The sequence below is a fragment of the Cotesia glomerata genome, linkage group LG2 (genome assembly GCF_020080835.1).
Source record: "Cotesia glomerata isolate CgM1 linkage group LG2, MPM_Cglom_v2.3, whole genome shotgun sequence".
Lineage (NCBI taxonomy): Eukaryota > Metazoa > Arthropoda > Insecta > Hymenoptera > Braconidae > Cotesia > Cotesia glomerata.
The window spans coordinates 7,810,548-7,828,370 of NC_058159.1; the positions used below are offsets into that span (position 1 = coordinate 7,810,548).

General features: G+C 27.7%; 2 protein-coding genes across 2 annotated transcripts in view; one reads left to right on the plus strand and one right to left on the minus strand.

Moving 5' to 3' along the window:
* Positions 1-17,823, plus strand: part of LOC123259718 — a 258,178-nt gene that overhangs the window by 15,117 nt on the left and 225,238 nt on the right. The gene's annotated exons all lie outside the window — the stretch shown is intronic.
* LOC123259721 (trypsin-1-like) lies at positions 1,641-16,552 on the minus strand. Its single transcript, XM_044720381.1, has 8 exons — positions 16,547-16,552; positions 12,938-12,941; positions 4,360-4,437; positions 4,131-4,207; positions 3,393-3,487; positions 2,152-2,407; positions 1,920-2,072; positions 1,641-1,831 (listed from the first exon to the last, which is right to left on the minus strand). Exons 3-8 carry the CDS (start codon positions 4,403-4,405, stop codon positions 1,688-1,690), a joined length of 771 nt encoding a protein of 256 aa, XP_044576316.1. The 5' UTR covers positions 4,406-4,437; positions 12,938-12,941; positions 16,547-16,552; the 3' UTR covers positions 1,641-1,687.

Here is a 17,823-nt window from a genome sequence, read left to right on the forward strand (position 1 = left end):
ATATATATATATCGGATATAACGCGGCTTGCCACGACGATAGCGTCGCCAATTTACAACGGATCTCTACCAAACTCAACATACTTATTCTACAGATAAATACCGAAGTCAAGTTCGAAGATGAGCTTAATCGGTCAAGTAATTCAGAAATGCCAGGATTTCAAAATTTTGAAAATTATAAAAATTCATATTTCTTCACTTTCTTACTCGAATAACTTTTGAATGAGATAAATTATTGAAACTCTGTAAATTGCATCTGAAAGCTTTTTAAATAAGCTTCAATTTGAGTACTATATCATATGTGTAGTCTCAAAATTATGTCCTATTCTGCTATGTCAATTATGAAATTTGCTATTGCACTGGTTTTAGTATTTTTCCGTCGATATATATTTTTGTCGATTGCATAGAAGTTAAAAGCCCTAGTTTTGTATACAATCCTTCACGGAAAAAAAAATTTCGTTCTGGTAACCTAACTGTAGAGTTACCACAACTATACACAGTTTACTGTTCGTTGTAGAGTTACAGTAACAAAATGTTATTTAGTTCTGATAACTCAATGTTGTTGAGCTCTCGGAGCTCTACGGGATTGTTCTCAGAGCCAAATGGTATAGTTGGGAGCGCTCTACGTTGCGCAGTAGTAGAGTGCGCTGACATATTTCATAACCTTCTAAAATGCCAAACATAATTATTTTGTTACTAATCTATATTATTAAAAATATATGAGGACAATTGAGTTCCAAATTTATTTATTTAAAGAAATAGGTTTTTTTTTTGTCAAATTGAATTTCGTTAGAACAGTTTTGTATTTATGGTTTTTCAAGGTTCATTTGCAGTGACTGTTAATTTAATTTATTAGTTGAATATATTGTGATAAGTGATAAGTTATTGGAATACATTAAAAAGACCCCATTTAACACAAAATAGAATTTGTTTTCGTTTATTTATCTTTTCTCGTGCATATACGGTAGTGATTTTATGTCCAATATTTATTGATATATTTAAGAAAATAAGATAATTTTGTGACGACCATATTTTTATTTTTCAAATAATTTTTATTTGTAATATAAGTTCTATTATTATTTTATTTCTATTATAATACTATTCTTATTTGCCATATACAATTATTGTTGGCAATATAAATTCATTCTGCTGCATGTAAGGTAAAAGCCCCAATATATGATCATGTACCAGTATATGATCACTCCATGTATTTGTATATCTATATTCACAAATATAGGTATACAAATACATGGAGTGATCATATACTAGTACATGATCATATATTGGGGCTTTTACCTTATTTATTAAATTATCAATGCTAAATCGTAAAAAAAAATTGTTAAGCAGACTTCCAAAAATTTGTTATAGTCTCAGAACGATCCTGTAGAGTTGTGAGAGGTAAATAACGTTTAGCTCTCAGAGCTCAACGATGTAGAGTTGCAGGAGCCAAACGGTATTGTTACCATAAGAAAACGTTAACCTACTGGAACTTTTTACAACTAACTAACTACTATAGAGTTCCTATAGCAAAATTTTTTTCTTCGTGTTGTTATATTTTTTTCTATTCATAATGAAATCTGCTTCTATTTCGGCTGCCAAATGATCTTTTTTTAATTTCTTACGAAGACATAAAATCGTCAAACAATAGTAGCTTAAAAATTTCTTCAAGAGTAAAGTGTCACAACTAATTAGAGAGCATTAGCATTGATCCAATAAATGTACTGAGAAACCCGGGTGTACACAGTAGGGTATTCAGTCGATGCACAGCCCATCGCCCAAGACACAAGACCAGTGAGTTTACCGTCAACTGTCAAAGGACCACCAGAGTCACCCTAAAACATACAAGTAAATCGATGAGTTAAAAGACTAATTTATCATCAAAGATTTGCATATTGCTCAATTTTCTCTAATTATGCTCACATGACAGGAGCCTGATTCTTCAATTGGGTCGTAGGCACATATATGACTTTCATATATATTCAAATTATGCCAGCCGTACTTCTGCTGACAGTAATCTTGATCGGCAATGACTATCGTAGTTTTTTGGAGAATTGTTGGCGTATTTCCACCTTCCTGCAGTGTAAAAAGTCGACAGAAATGAATGAAGAAATCAAGAAATTGTATGATGAGTAAGATAAATAGTTCAATTTACCGTTAATCTTCCCCAACCGGACACAACTGCCACGGAATTAGATGGCACTTCTTGGCTTGGGCTCGGCAAAGAAACAAAGCTTACAACCGCACTTTCAATGAAAACATCTTTTACTTTCAATAGTGCAATATCGTTGCGCCATGAATCCCTTTCGTTGTATTTCTCATGGACGATAACTGTGATGACTTCATGAATAGATTGGGGATTCATCAAATCGACAGTAGCTGATACAACTTTTACATCACTTGGAGATCTCCTAGAAATAATTAATATATTCTGTTATTAAATACACTGAAAAAATACTTGATTCAATAAAAAATATTTTCAAAATTTCACTCTTGTTTTGAGATATTCATATCAAATTAATTAAAGAAATATATTTTTGGATCATGATACTGAAATTGAGAGGCATCTGATCATTTTTAGAATTTTTTTAACAAATAAATTACAGCAAGAAAAATTTATTTTTCAAATACCATCTTTAGAAGTTCTAAAAAATGATAAATGCAATTGTTGAAAATTAATATTTTTGACTTAGTTTGTGCTTCAAGAAAAATTAAAAACTTGTCGTGCCTGCTCATTTCAGTGTCATCTTGGTTGAAGAAAATAAAAAAGTTTATCATTCAAAAATTTTACGAATCAAACAAAGTACGTATACAATTTCTTTTTCAAAAATGAAAATAGGTGATAATATTGATTGAAGATATTATCATCTTCTTTCAAGAATATCAACAATCCTCCGATTTCATCTGTTTTATATATTTTCAAAAATAAGTTTCAAATAACGCAAATAAAACTATTGTTTATATTCGAGAGTTATATTTTTCAATATCGAATTTGATTGCTTCTCACGAAAATAAAATACTCTATCGAAATCGTGGAAGTATCAAGCAAAGAAAACGAGTTTCAAGACAAGAAATTCTTGAATCAAAAGTACCGGTTCTTTAAATAATTTTGTTGTTAAATCAAAAATATTTCTCTCGGATCAAGTACTTCCTTTGAGCGTATCAATAATCATTCATGACTGTAACTGAAATATCAGCTATTCTACACAAAAGTAGTGATGAAATAAGCTTCACTTCAGAATTCACACATGAAAAATTGATAAGAATTTTTTAAGATTAAATAATACTAACAGATAAAAAATAACGAGTATCAAAATGATAAAAATAGAAACAGTAAAAGCAGAGATTATTTTGATTTTTTGATAATTTCTTTGTAAGATTATGAAGTTCACTTACCCATCAACACAATGAGCAGCCGTAATAACGTAATTCTCATTTAGAATTGAACCACCGCAGAAGTGGAAAGAGCTGTAAGGGATTTGAAGGGACACCTGAAATCACAAAAAAGTATGTAATTTATTTTATGTTAGTAGAGTTTTGGAATAATTTCCAAATTTCTATGACCAATCATTGCAACAAAGAATCAATTTTGGTAGGTATGAGAATTCATAGGAATAGGAAATCAGCCAGGAAACTAAAAATTCATGTATAAAACTGAAGAGCGAGGTAACTATAAAGAAAATTTTTATTTAACACTGAAATATGGTTGAGTGAAAACATTCATATATCTTCAACGCGTAATGTTAAAATTTCCTTTGTATACTGCACACTTCAAGCGTAAACGCTTGAGATGTACTTAACGATCGCTTCAACTTTTCTCAACGATTCACGCATGTGAAAACGTTTTTATACATTTTCCGGTAAATTATAATAAGATAACTTGTAAATTGTGAAAAGTACTTTGAAATCTAATTGTGTTAGTAAGTATTTTAGAAAAGATGTATTTTAGTTATGAAAAATATTTATTATTATTTAAGAAAAATTTTTAATTGGCAATTCGACACAGAAAAAATAAAACCGGAAAAAAACAATAATGTTAGTATTGCTTTTCTACTTTTGAACTTTTTTAATCGTTAAAATATTTTTTGAAAAGAATTAAAAGTGCATATATAGATAATGTAAATATCGATTTACCTGGTAAGGAATTTCGCCAAGTTGAGCATTATCGCCATTGACAATCCGCCCTTGAAAAGGTTTTGGCAGTACTCCAGCTGCGAAATTGCGGAACGTTATGAACTAATGTTTAAGTTTGATATCAAACTTTTAAATTATTTTTAAAATTAATGTTTTTATTGATCAGTGAAAAAAATTAAGTTCAGAATCATTTAAATTAAAAAAAAAAAAAATAGATATTTTTTGATACCTTGAGTAAGTGCCAAAAGGCTAACAAGTGTCAATATTATTTTCATAACTGCAAGTTGAGCAAACAGTTGAATTGGAACTTGGGTAATATGCACTTATTTTCTTATTTATATACTGACAAGTCGTAAATCCCAACGAGATAAATACTGATAATAAATCTTAATATCAAGTTTAGATTATAAGTAAAAAACGTCTGATGGTCTCATTATCTTATTCTCAATTAAGGAAAATTGATTGTATTATCTATGCGCACGGTTTTAATATATCTTTAATTTTTATTGCTAATTAAAATCTTGTATGAAAATTTTTTTATTTTTATGATCGTTATAGATTTATATTTGAATTTTGACTTTTTTTTTTATTATTTATGACTGATCCAAATTATGTGTGATTTTTTTATAAAAAAATTTCAATTAAAAAAAAATAATTTTATTAATTTTCTTCCATTATTTTTTTTCAAAATTTATCGAAAAATTTTTAGATCAATATTAAATGATCTAATTATTATATTTATTATCAATCAAAGTAATTTCTAATAACATTTAAACTATGATAAGATTTATCATCAATTAATTTATTTAAAAAATACGTACATAAAATTTATTTTTGTTTTAATTCAATACGAACAATACTACTGTATTGTCACACGTACTGATTCTACGATCACAAACGACCTTAAACTTCAACGCACTGTAAATAATACAATTAGATATATATTTAACTTAAGAAAAGATGAATATATTACCCCGCATCGACGTGCTCTTGGATGGCTGACAGTAAAATCAAGAATGATTTACTATCTGGCCTGTTATTTTTATAGTCTCTTATAATTATAGAGACAGGAAAACCTCTATATTTGCGAGAATTATTCGTTGAAGATATTGATAGTCGAATGTCACAAAGAATAGCTAGTAAAAAAAAATAATATTATTTTTAAAATACCAAACTATGTGACAACTTCTTATGAAAATTCATTTGTTGTATCATCTATTCGACTTTGAAATAAAAATAGATTAAGTTAAATCTGATGTAAAAACTTATTATGATCTCTTTCTTTAACTTTTAATTTATAAGTTAATTTTAAGACAAGATATTATTAAGAAACAATTATAGTATTAAAATGTACACAATATAAAACAATAAAATCATGTAAGTTGCCATTCGGCCTGTGTCTTGGCATATGTTAATAAAGGATAATAATAATAATAATAATAATAATAATAATGAAATGAGTAAGCTTGATTAAAATATAAAAACACTCTGGCGCGATTGTTGCAAGTTACATTCGAATTTTTTAATTAGCTTGCAAGATATCGTTAGGTAAAATTTAGCAAATAATATATCTTCCGCGGTACGTAATCTCAAATTAATTAACTCATTCAGATGCAGTTTATATCAATCAAAGGAGCTCATTAGCCTTTAACAACTAAAATTTGATTAAATCTTGAAGCAAGTTTAGTGCGTAGTTGATGTCTTATTTTTTTTAAAAAAGAACGCAAATTTCCATTCTTCGAATAACTTTAAAATTATTTAACCGATTTTGTACAAGAAAATTGGCTAGTTTGAACAATTATTACAAATTTCATTTATTAGACAAGTAATAATTGTTTCCATACATGTCATTCATATTTGATACTCAAAAATTGAAAAAAAAATCAATACATAAAAAAAGAAAATTAGTTCCAACGAATAACTATTTTATTATTATTATTTCACTGTATTTATTCGCTCAATATAAACGATTTATAATTGTTCAATAAATGTAGTTTGATCTTGTTTCCGTTCTCATTTAAATTTAATTTTATTTAATGACTGTATAACATTTCATAGGAATATGTTTATCTTAAAATAACTTCAAAATCTCTTTAAATTAATAAAAAATTTACATTTGATTCTAAATTCTATAATTAGAATCATTATTTGCATTTTAAAATACACAAGGTCTCTAATTTGCAAAATTAAATTCAAGATGATAAAAGACTCCATTGAACATTTCCAATTCAGTATTTATTGATTCGTTTAGCGAGCATCATTAAATTCATATATACATTAAAGACTTTAACTAACCATTTTCGTTAAATTTTCGGAAAATAAGCTCGAAAGTTTTTTTTTGTTATTGACATCACTTATATTTTTAGTTTAATAACTTTGAATTTTAAATCTGACTATGATTTCTTGACCGATAAGAATTCCAATTGCTAAATTTATCTTGTTGTAATCAATTATGAATGGGAATTAACACTTTTTACGATAATATTATCATTTTTTTAAATGAAATGCTTCATTATCTCGAATTAATTAAGTAGATTAATACTTTCAATCAATTTCGAGCAATCACGGAAAAGATTTTATTGTATAGATAAATAAATAAATAAACATTGTGGCTGCAACAGAATGTGGTTTTGTTTTACGGTTTCTAACCAGCATTTGAATTGCAGTTATAAACCAAGATTGTGGTATTCGCAAAGCTAGTCTTGTTCCTGAAATGGAAATTATCTACCTCTCTTTTCATTTTCATTCTTTTTATTCCACCGATTCACGTACACAAATTTACATTGCCTCTACAGAGCGGACATTATATCGAAGCGCTACATAAAAGCTTTACTGTTTCAAAGAAAAAATTCAAATGAACAGGGGTGATTCAATTTCAAACGGCGAAATTCTGATATTCGCAATATAGAATTTGTTTATTTATAGAAGTTGTTTTTATTTATTATTTTTTTGACGCCAGCTGACTGGGTGTCACGAATTACGGCTTATTAAGAGAAAACTCCTAAATTTGATGGAATGTTCTTTAATTGTTTTCATTAATAAATATGAATACTTTTGAGTTGTTTTTTAATTGGGTAAGCCCAACAGTAAGTTATTAATTTTGATATTGGGTTATCCCAACAAGTTCCCAAAAATATCCGAAATAAAAAAAATTAGGAAAACGGTTGACCTTAAAGGCCATCCCTGCAACTTCCCGCTAATTCCGTTAATAGCTGGCCGCTTTTTTTGAGCTCTTCGAGCTCAAAAATACAATTTGTGTGTTGTTTTGAGCTCTTCGAGCTCAAAAAGATACCTTTTCTATGCTTTTGAGCTCAAAAGTCTGATTGAAGTTTCATAGAACACTATTTTTTGAATTTTCAAACCACAATAACTTTTGAATGAATGACCGATTTTTATGCGGTTGGCGGCATTCTACGCAGTTTTTTAAGCTTCATAAAGAATTTTTAAGTTTCAATTGGTCAAACTAGAAATTTCGGAGTAACTCCGAAAAAACACTTTTTTCGGTTTTCTTTCGTTCACGATATCTCTCGAACGAATCAACCGATTTTGACCAGATTGGCGGCGATCGACGTGGTTTTTTAAGGTTGAGAGCTGATTAGTTTTTGAAATCGATCGGTAGAGCCGTTTAAAAGTTATTCCAAAAAAACCACTTCTGAAAAAAATTTTTTTCCTATCTTTTTTTAGATTTCTCTATATTTCCCAAAATCTATCGGTCCGAATCGGTTTAAATTATCAGGAAATCTCTATGTTTGGTGAAGCCCTTTCGAATGACACCAACCGCGATGAAATCGGTTCAACCGTTCAAAAGTTATAAGAGATTTACATACTTACATACACACACACACACACATACATACATACAGACATAGTGACACCCTCGCGGGAATAGTCAGAGAAGCTTCCTAAGACCTCAAAACGTCGAGATCTGATGAAAACTCGATTAACTTCCCGATTTTTGAAAATTTTCAATTTTCTTAGCGGGAAGTTAAAAACCAATTATCGAGTCATTAAATTAACATTGGGATTTTCCAACGTATTCACAAGCATATCCCAATTGGGTAAACCCTATTGCAATTTCTTGATTTTAACATTGGGCTTTCCCAACGCGTTCCCAATCATATCCAAATAGAAATATCTCTCTCGGGCTTGCTCCACCAATACCCAATTGAGTCCCAATGTATGCTTGGGGATAATTTTTAGTCGGGAATGACAATGAATCAATTTCGTGCTAATTTTAGAAAAATGTGATAAATTAAAATAGGTATATCAATCTAGCATGGACTCGTCCATAATGCATTGACTTTCACACGTAAAAAACTACTTGATTCAAGAGAAATATTCTTAATCTGAAAAAAATTATTTTGAGTAGAACCGTTTGTCTCATTTCAAGAAATTTCTTTTTTAAAATTCATTTTCTTAGCTTCAGAAATTCTACATCTTGGATCAAAAGTATATTATGATTGTGAGAACAATCAAATTATTTACTGAAAAACACTACTTTCCAAAATTAACTATGATTTAGTTTTTCTCTTAACAATTTTATATTTTAGATTCAAGACCTAATTTTTTGATTCAAAATTGCAAAAATGAAAAAAAAAAATAAATTTATCTAACCCATTGTAAAAAATATTAAAGACCTATTTTTAATGTTATTTCTTTTGAGGAAGCAATTTTTGGGTAAAATGAAGCTTTTCTTGTTTGAAAACAATAAAATACTTCATTGAGTTGGCAAAATTTTAAATAGCAAACTTTTTCTGTCTGTTCCCTAGTTTTATTTTCTGAATCTGTGATTGAATTTTTTGAATAAATTTGAACTGAATATCTTTGAAACAAAAATAAAATTTTGATAACAATATTTTCTTGAATCAAGTAATTTTTTTTCAGTGTATATGAGTTATGACAGTGACCAAATTTTGCGTTAATTGTAAAAAAATGTGATGAGTTAAAAATCACACTGCATCTTAAAAAAATACTGGTTACTATCATCAATTTTCCCAGTTGATTTTTAAAATTTGTTCTTATTCACAAGACATACACAGAAATAAAAAAAATTCTTTGACTTTCGTAAATAACGAAGTATAGGAAATTTATTTTAGCCAAAAAGAATAGGACTACTGTATACACATTAAAGATTACTTGGCAGAACCATCAGGGAATGTAACAACAAATTGAAATGTATGCCGGCGAATTCAATCTACGAGTAAACAATACCCTACACGCGAGTATACTGGTATTATTCCGCAAGCTTATTCAAAAATTTCTTTTGCGCGGATCGAGTGTTTAAGCGTGTTTTTAAATGTTTGTCATACCAGAACGTTGAAGGAAGTTTTATAAAATACACTTGATATAATTTTAACTTCATTATTTAGTTTTGCATCACTGCATACTTTTTTTTTTCAGAATACTACCTTGTAATTACACACAGCATTTTTTATCATGTTCATATTTTCGTAAGTAATTTCTTGAGTAAAATATTTAACCAAATCTTCAAAGAATACTTTCATTTTATTAAGAAGTGACTCTTATATTTTTATAATTGAAGTCCAGTTTCATTGCAACATATCACTTATCGTAGATGCGTGTGATGTGCAGAGTGAAAATGGAAACACCTGGTTATTCGTCGAAATATGCGAAGTGTGGTAGTTTGACTAGTATAATATACCATGGTGAGTAGGGTGCTCCAAAATTCAATTTCTGAGAGCAACCTTTTAAAACTGGAATTTTGAGTACCGCTTTTAACAGGAGCTGTGTTTGGGCATTTCCTGAGATATTTTGGGGTGAGACGATTTATTTGAAACTCACAGAATTTTTTAACAGGAGCTTTGTTTGGGTATTTCCGCTGAGGTTTCAAAATTTGGCCGGAAGTGCCCGAACAAAGCTCCTGTTAAAAAATTCTGTGAATATCAAATAAATCGTCTCACCCCTAAATATCTCAGGAAATGCCCAAACACAGCTCCTGTTAAAAGCGGAACTCAAAATTCCAATTTTAAAAAGTTGCTCTCGGAAATTGAATTTTGGCGCACCCTAATGGTGAGTCATGAGCCAGACGAACCGGAAACGTGTCGATCGTTCGAAAACATTGATGAGTATATAAGAGATTGTTGACACGGCTACTGTAGTGATATCGATATATATGCGTATAATATGTGTTAGTCTCTTTAGTCTTTCCCAGTGCTAAGTGCGTAATGTATGAGTCACATTTTTATTATTGACAATTCCTGTAAAATTTATTAAGATGTAATTTTATTTTTCCTCTATTAAGACCCAACAGCCATAAGCCAATGACAGGGTCACTAAATACAATTACTTATAATTAGTTAATAATAATATTGGTTAATAATAATATTGGCAAGGCTATACAAAATTTTTCTTAATCATTCGACTCTATAAAGCCAAAATTAAATAACTCAAGTAAATTTTAATCAATTAAATTAATAATAAATCAGTTTAATTAATTGATATTTTAATTTATTGTTGTAATAAAAAAATTAAATTGATCGAAGAAAATTATTTTCAAAATTTTTTAAATGATTATCTTCAATCAAGTCGAAAAATTCGTAAATAACATTTTTTTTCATGGTTTAAGAATTTTTCTGCTGGATTTCAGAAAATGAAATTTTTTAAAAAGATTTTTTATTTTGAATCAAGTCAATTCTTTCATTAGTGTTGTGATGTTAAGAAAGTTTATTGTTGACTGCATTATTTTATCATATACCTAGAAGTTTATCCCGCAGAATTTTACGCATATTGACTTACTTTGTAGACGGCGTTAATGACCAACTTCACTTTTCAGATAAGCTGGAAAGTCTCGTGGATGCTAATATTGGCTGAGATCCAAATTTCGTATCTCTTGGTCTTTGTGTGTACAGTGTAAAAACCCATTTCTTATCGTCATTTCTTTCGCAGAGGCGTTTTACGAAAGCTTATGTATCAGCTTCTTTGTATTCAATCCATTTGGAGATTTTGATAAGTAAGAATTTCAATTTTTTAGTGAAATTCATAAAAATTTGTTTTATATATAAATTTAATTATTATTATTGATCAATTAAGACCATCTGATAGCCAATTAAAAAAACGTCGACAGAGCTGTGTATGGTTCAATAAGGGTGATGAGTGTAATTTTTACTTTGTTACAAATTAAAGAAGTATGAGGAAGGGCGTGGGAGATTAGTAAATTTTGACGAGTGGGGATAGGCATATATTTTTGGGGGAAGATGTGACGAAAATAATCACGTGATTTGCAATGTATATGTGTCCATATTATAAGAAAAACAATTTGAGTTTCATTTCAATTTTTTTGTTTAAGATGAACAGCTACACTGATAGAAAGATTTATTTATATCAAAAAATATTTGTTAATAGTTAACAAATCATTTATTAGAGACCACTTTTTAGTATTAAACAAATATTTCTTAGTATTTAAAATGATTTGTTTGTATTTAATAAATCTGATATTCATTTATTAAATATTAATAAATCTTTTTAAATACTAAGAAATATTTATTAAGGACTAAAAAGTGGTCTCTAATAAATGATTTGTTAAATATTAACAAATATTTTTAACTATAAACAAATCCTACTATCCGTGTACATAATATTTTTAATATACTAACGGATTTCTGAAAGTAATAATTTTCTTATGTATAATTTTCATTTTAAAAATAATTAAATGTGTTAAATTTTAGCACAGTGATAATTGATGATTTATGAATAGCAATGTATTTTATGTCAACTTTAATAATTTTTTTTTTTCATCATGAACATTTTGTTTCATTATTAACTTATTAATTTGATTCATCGTTAAATTTACATTTTGATACAAATGTGGCTTTATTATTAATTTGGCATAAAATAATGATAATTTTCTTATAAATATAATGAAGCAAATTATCTTTTGAAATTTCTCGGTAAGAATAGATGGTTTTGTATCAGCATCGAATTGAGATAATGTTATATGAGTACAATTTTGAATTAACACAGAAAAATGCTATTTAAAAATCTAGTTCGACTATTGAAAGATTAAAAATAGCTTTATAAAATTATCATATAATCTAGTATCCGAATTTGATAACGCATAAAAAAATCTCATGGAATTCGACCTATTGTTTTTTCTAAATTTTCATCAGAAAATTAGAATATAAGTATATAAATTTAATGCCAAATTAATTTTAAACTTACATTTGTTTAAAAATGTTAATTTTATAGAAAATTCATAGTGAATTAACATTTTTTTGTACGAGTTACTTATTCTTTACAGTAAATTTTTTGAGTAAAAATTTTCTTTTAAAAAAATTTTCATCGCACTCATACATTCTTAAAGCAATTTATTTATGTCGGTGGTAATCTCAGAAATATTAAACTTTAAAAATAGCTGCAGTTCCATAGAACTATTTTATCAGAATATTTTCTCAAGTGAAATTTTGGATAATTTCATTTTTTATAAATATAATGTTCCAGTTGAAATTACTATATTACCACGTAATATAAACTTTTGACTCCTGAATTACTAACTCTTACAGCAAATGAAAAAACTTGTGATTGACGAATTAAAAATTGTCTTATAAGAGGTTATATCGACTTCAATAACTTTAAGTAAAACTTGAAATCTTTCAACTTTTCGGGAATGACAACTGTAAATAATAAAAGGGTTTAAGTAGTTTTGATTGCTTCTTAATTACATAATTATTGTAACTTAAACTTCAATTTCTTATAATTACAGTTTTTAATTGAGTTGTTATTTTCTGATTGAAGTTATTTATGTCTTATTATTGTACTAAATAGTTATGATGAAGAACCAAATCTTTCACGAGCCTGTTTAAATAAATTAAAGTCATAATTTAATTTTCTGCAAGAAAGCTTTCATTACAGCACTCTTAAGTCAACAGTATTTATGGGGTAAGATTTACAAATCATTAATAACAATTTAAAACAAATGGCAACGTCAAAAGATATCTATAAAGTTTGATGAGTCTTAAAGTTGAAATAAGTTCCAGGCGCGCGACTTATTGATTTTTCTTTATACAAGATAGCATTAAAATTAATTTCAGTTTATCGCTTTGTGAAATTTTTTTTATATTCTTCGTATTATTCTACTGCCGAGAAATTTGATATCGATATTTTTATAAAGATAATTGAGTTCCTATTGGAATTGTTGTCCAAAATTTATTTTTAGATTAGAGTAGTTATAGTTTAGATGAAATATAGCCGATGTATAGTATAACTCTGGAAATTGATCAGCTCTAGAATGTTCCGTTGCTGCCCTCAACTTCAACAAGTTCGAAACCAATTGTTTATATAATATGTTATCGAGATCCTATGGGTAGGAATTGTTATTATTCATAGTGTAAAAAGTCATGTCTATATTTTCCTTAAAATAACATAATCATGATAACTTTTACTGTGACTAATCATCAATTAAATTTCTTACGAGAAAATAGTATGATTTTTAGAGAATTTCGTTGTTTACAACTTGTTTTATAAATATTATGCTAAATCATTTTTTTTTTTCAAGTATTTTATTTTTATTTTCTTATTAATTGATGGATTAATTAGAATGAGCCCTACGGCAATCGAGTTTTTATCAAGTCTTAGAGATATGGAAGAAAGTATTGCGGAGATATTGAAAAGATGTTTTTTTTTCTTGAATCATAGAGTTGACTGCAATGATGAATTCTTAATTGAATGGATTGAAAGTGTTAAGTTACAAGATTTTCTGAAATTCACAGTTGTTTTTAGCAAAAAGTTCAACATACTGATTTATTTATTTTATTTATTATTGGCCAGGATACAGTAGTATATACATACAAAGTATGCACCTGTGATATAAGTAACGCCTGTGCACAGGTCTGGAAAATCTTATTAAACATTAAAGAACATATTTGGTATAAAAATGTCAATCATTTCTTAACTTATTTTATATTATATACATGATTGGTCGTTCAATGTTGCAATCCATTTTATAATTTTTTTCTTATTATCCTTGTTTTTTATATTTAATGACTTTAGTGATAATGGTAATTTATTATAGTACTTAATTGCTACACTGATAGAAGGATTTCTTTATAGTTAAAAATATTTGTTAATATTTAACAAATCATTTATTAGAGACCACTTTTTAGTCCTTAACAAATATTGTTTAGTATTTAAAAAGATTTATTAATATTTAATAAATGAATATCAGATTTATTAAATGCAAATAAATCATTTTAAATATTAAGAAATATTTGTTTAATACTAAAAAGTTGTCTCTAATAAATGATTTGTTAACTATTAACAAATATTTTTTAATACAAATAAATCCTTCTATCAGTGTATATATTTTGCACTTTTGCACATTATGCTTTTATTAATCTTTGGTAATCGTTGATTGATATCTGAGGATTAATTTTCCAAGCAAGTATAAAATTTTATTCAATCTTTAAATATTTCTATGTATATTATGCATGTAGATATAATAACAATAATAATTATATCCTGAAATAATTTTATCCTGGTTTAAAAAACTGGCTCTGATACGATACAAATTCATCAACAATTTTTATTTTTTTTAAACAAATATTTGTTAATATTTAAACTTGATGATGAAGGTATTTTGGTGAGCTTGAAGTGACGTCACAAGGCTGAGATTATGGGCGTACGAGGTTTTGTTGAGAATGTATCTATAACCTCAGACGAGTGTCATCAGTTCAAGTTTATTACCAAAATGCCGACCTTTGCAGATTTGCATCGAACAAAATTTTTCGTAATATCAACGGCGAAACTCGGATTTGAGAGGATGCAAATGAAATTTCATTCATTTATGAATAAATTTAATATCTGAAATTCAATTATTTTTCAGTAAAGTTTAATGTTATGTTAGTACAGTTATTAAAGTTTAATGTCCTTGTTAATAACTCTGACATTGTTATTGCTAAAATGTTGTCAATGAAAATAAAACTGTCACACGTAAATAAACGACGAACTATAATATAAGTAAAAATTGTTTACAAGAATCAATTTGTCGCCAAAATTTTTTTTTTTCGATTTATACTGACCTTGGCGAACAATTGTAGAAGTAAACAAAACTAAATATCCTATAGTACTTTTTAGCATCCGTGCTGGAATGTAGAGACAGATAGAGAGAGAGAGAGAGATATCACTTATCGATACGTATGCGAGAAAAGTAGTCTTAACTATAGCTGGCCAGATATCATTCATTTTACCCCTCCTAACTATAGCTCGAAAATCCAAGTTTTGCGGTTGGTATTACAAGAAAGTATCCTTCTAACTTTTGAAAATTATCGATTTCTTTAGCGAAAAGTTTAAAGTGGATAATTTGAAATCTGGAATTAGTATAGTAATTTTCAGTTTCACAAACTGAAACATTACGTAATGAGACTTTGATGAACAAGAAATAAAAAAACCGCTCTGAAACGGCACACCCTAATAAGTATCTTCATGGAAAAACACTTTTCCAATAATCCTTTGTAGGTTTACTATCACTGGTTGGAGAACTCGACGTTTATTCTTAATGATTATTCCCCAGCGTTTTTCTCTGACAACGAAAGTATAGAATGTGATTTGGTGAATTGAACCAAGAGTTTGGGAGTGGCTCGTAGACCAATTCGATTAACTCGACTACCTATATCTGTACCAGTGAGAAATTTGATCGATTGCTATGCGAAGAGAATTATTGGGTATCAATGGCCTTAAGAACTCACCTGTTAGTCGATACTTAATCTAATTTCCAGCATAAATCGTTTTACTTTATTTTTATCTCAATTAACCTAGTGATTTGTAAAATTACTTTAGCCTCGTTTTTTTTTTTATTTAATGCCATCATTTATTACACTCATTTCATCAATTGATCTTGAAGATAGCATTGGTTTTTTTTTTATTATTTTAAATGCATCAAATTGACCTTCTATAACATATGGATATTATATGTGCATAGAACGTATGATATCCACTGAGAAAATAGAGTTTGACGGATGTTCGAGTTTGTGTTTGTTGTTAACTAGCTATTATATAATCACATACTAAAAAATTTGCGGAGTGAACGTGGAGTGAATGAAGAGTGAATGATTTTTAATTGATTCACTCCCAGTGGGATTTATTTTATTAATAATAAAATTCACTCCGCATTCACTCCCAAAATAAATGAATTTAGAAATAAATAAATTTTTGTAAAGAAAAAATTTTTATAAACCCTTTTTATATTTAATTATTAAAAATTTAATTTATTATTTTTAATAATATTTCATTTTAATTATTATTATAATGTTTTTATTTATTTTTTTTTATAAATTAATTATAATTAAAAATTGTCAAAAATATGTAGATATAAATATATATATATATATATATATATATATATATATATATATATATATATATATATATATATACTAGCGGACTCGACAGACTTTGTCATGTACACACGTCTTAAATTTAGAAGTTTTAGGAATGAGCTTGTATAGTTAAAAACATCATTAGTTAACAATATGCAATGGGTATTCTTCAATAACTAACATTTTCGTAAATATAAGCCCATTCTGATTTTATACTCATCAAGAGCTTTCATTTGAGTACCCACATACATTTTTGATATATTTTATATATTTATATATTTGACAAATACCATATATATGAAATATATAAAAAATGTTATGTGGGTACTCAAATGGAAGAACTCGATGATTGTAACATCGGGATGAGCTTATATCTTTCAAAACTCCAATAATTAAGAAATGACATTGTATCTTGTAAACTAATGATATTTTTAAAGATATAAGCTCATCCCGATGTTACACTCATCAAGACCTTTCATTTGAGTACCAACATCGAGACCTTTCATTTGAGTACCCACATGAATTTTTCATATATCTTATATATATGATATTTATAAAAATATATGAAAAGTGTATGTGGGTAGTCAAGATCAACAACAATTTATAAATAAAAATCTATTAAATAAACATTTTCTCGTGGAATGAATTGTGAATCTAATTCATTCTGGAATCCACCGGAAGACACACAAAAATTTCATTAAAATCGGTCCAGCCGTTCAGGAGGAGTTCAGAGACAAACACACGCACAGAAGAAATATATATATATATATATATATATATATATATATATATATATATATATATATATATATATATATATATATATATATAAAGATTAATTTGAGATTTTTTGTAGAACGAAAATTCATCCTTATTTTATATTTTAAAAACTCCGAACGCGGATGTTTTTCGGAGTGAAATTCGAAATCACTCTGAAATCACTCCGCAAATAAAAACTCCGGATTCACTCCCTACGCGGAGTGATTAATTACTTCACTCCGGAACTCCGAGTGAAATGGGAGTGAAATGGGAGTGAAATTCACTCCCGATTTTTTACAGTGCATTATCAGATAGCGGTCCGTTATTTCCTCAAGGTATTGTATATGGTTATTATCAAATCGATAAAATATAAGTTCTCTTCCTGTATGGTTTCTATGTTTAAAATTTAAAAAAATTGTTGAAATGACGGCCATAATAATTACGAATAATTCAAAGTAAGTAAAGATCATAAATCATAAGAATAAACAATTTTATTACGTTGATCCATGTCCAACTTTATTGATTCTTATACATACACTGATAGAAAAATTTGTTTGTATTAAATAATATTTGTTAATAGTTAACAAATAATTTATTAGAAACCA

Coding starts and splice junctions, on each gene's coding strand:
- LOC123259721 (XM_044720381.1), bottom strand. CDS start 4,405: ATGAAAATAATATTGACACTTGTTAGCCTTTTGGCACTTACTCAAG. Junction 3,488..4,130: donor TTGGCGAAATTCCTTACCAG/GTAAATCGATAT, acceptor TTGTGATTTCAG/GTGTCCCTTCAAATCCCTTA. Junction 2,408..3,392: donor GCTGCTCATTGTGTTGATGG/GTAAGTGAACTT, acceptor AATTATTTCTAG/GAGATCTCCAAGTGATGTAA.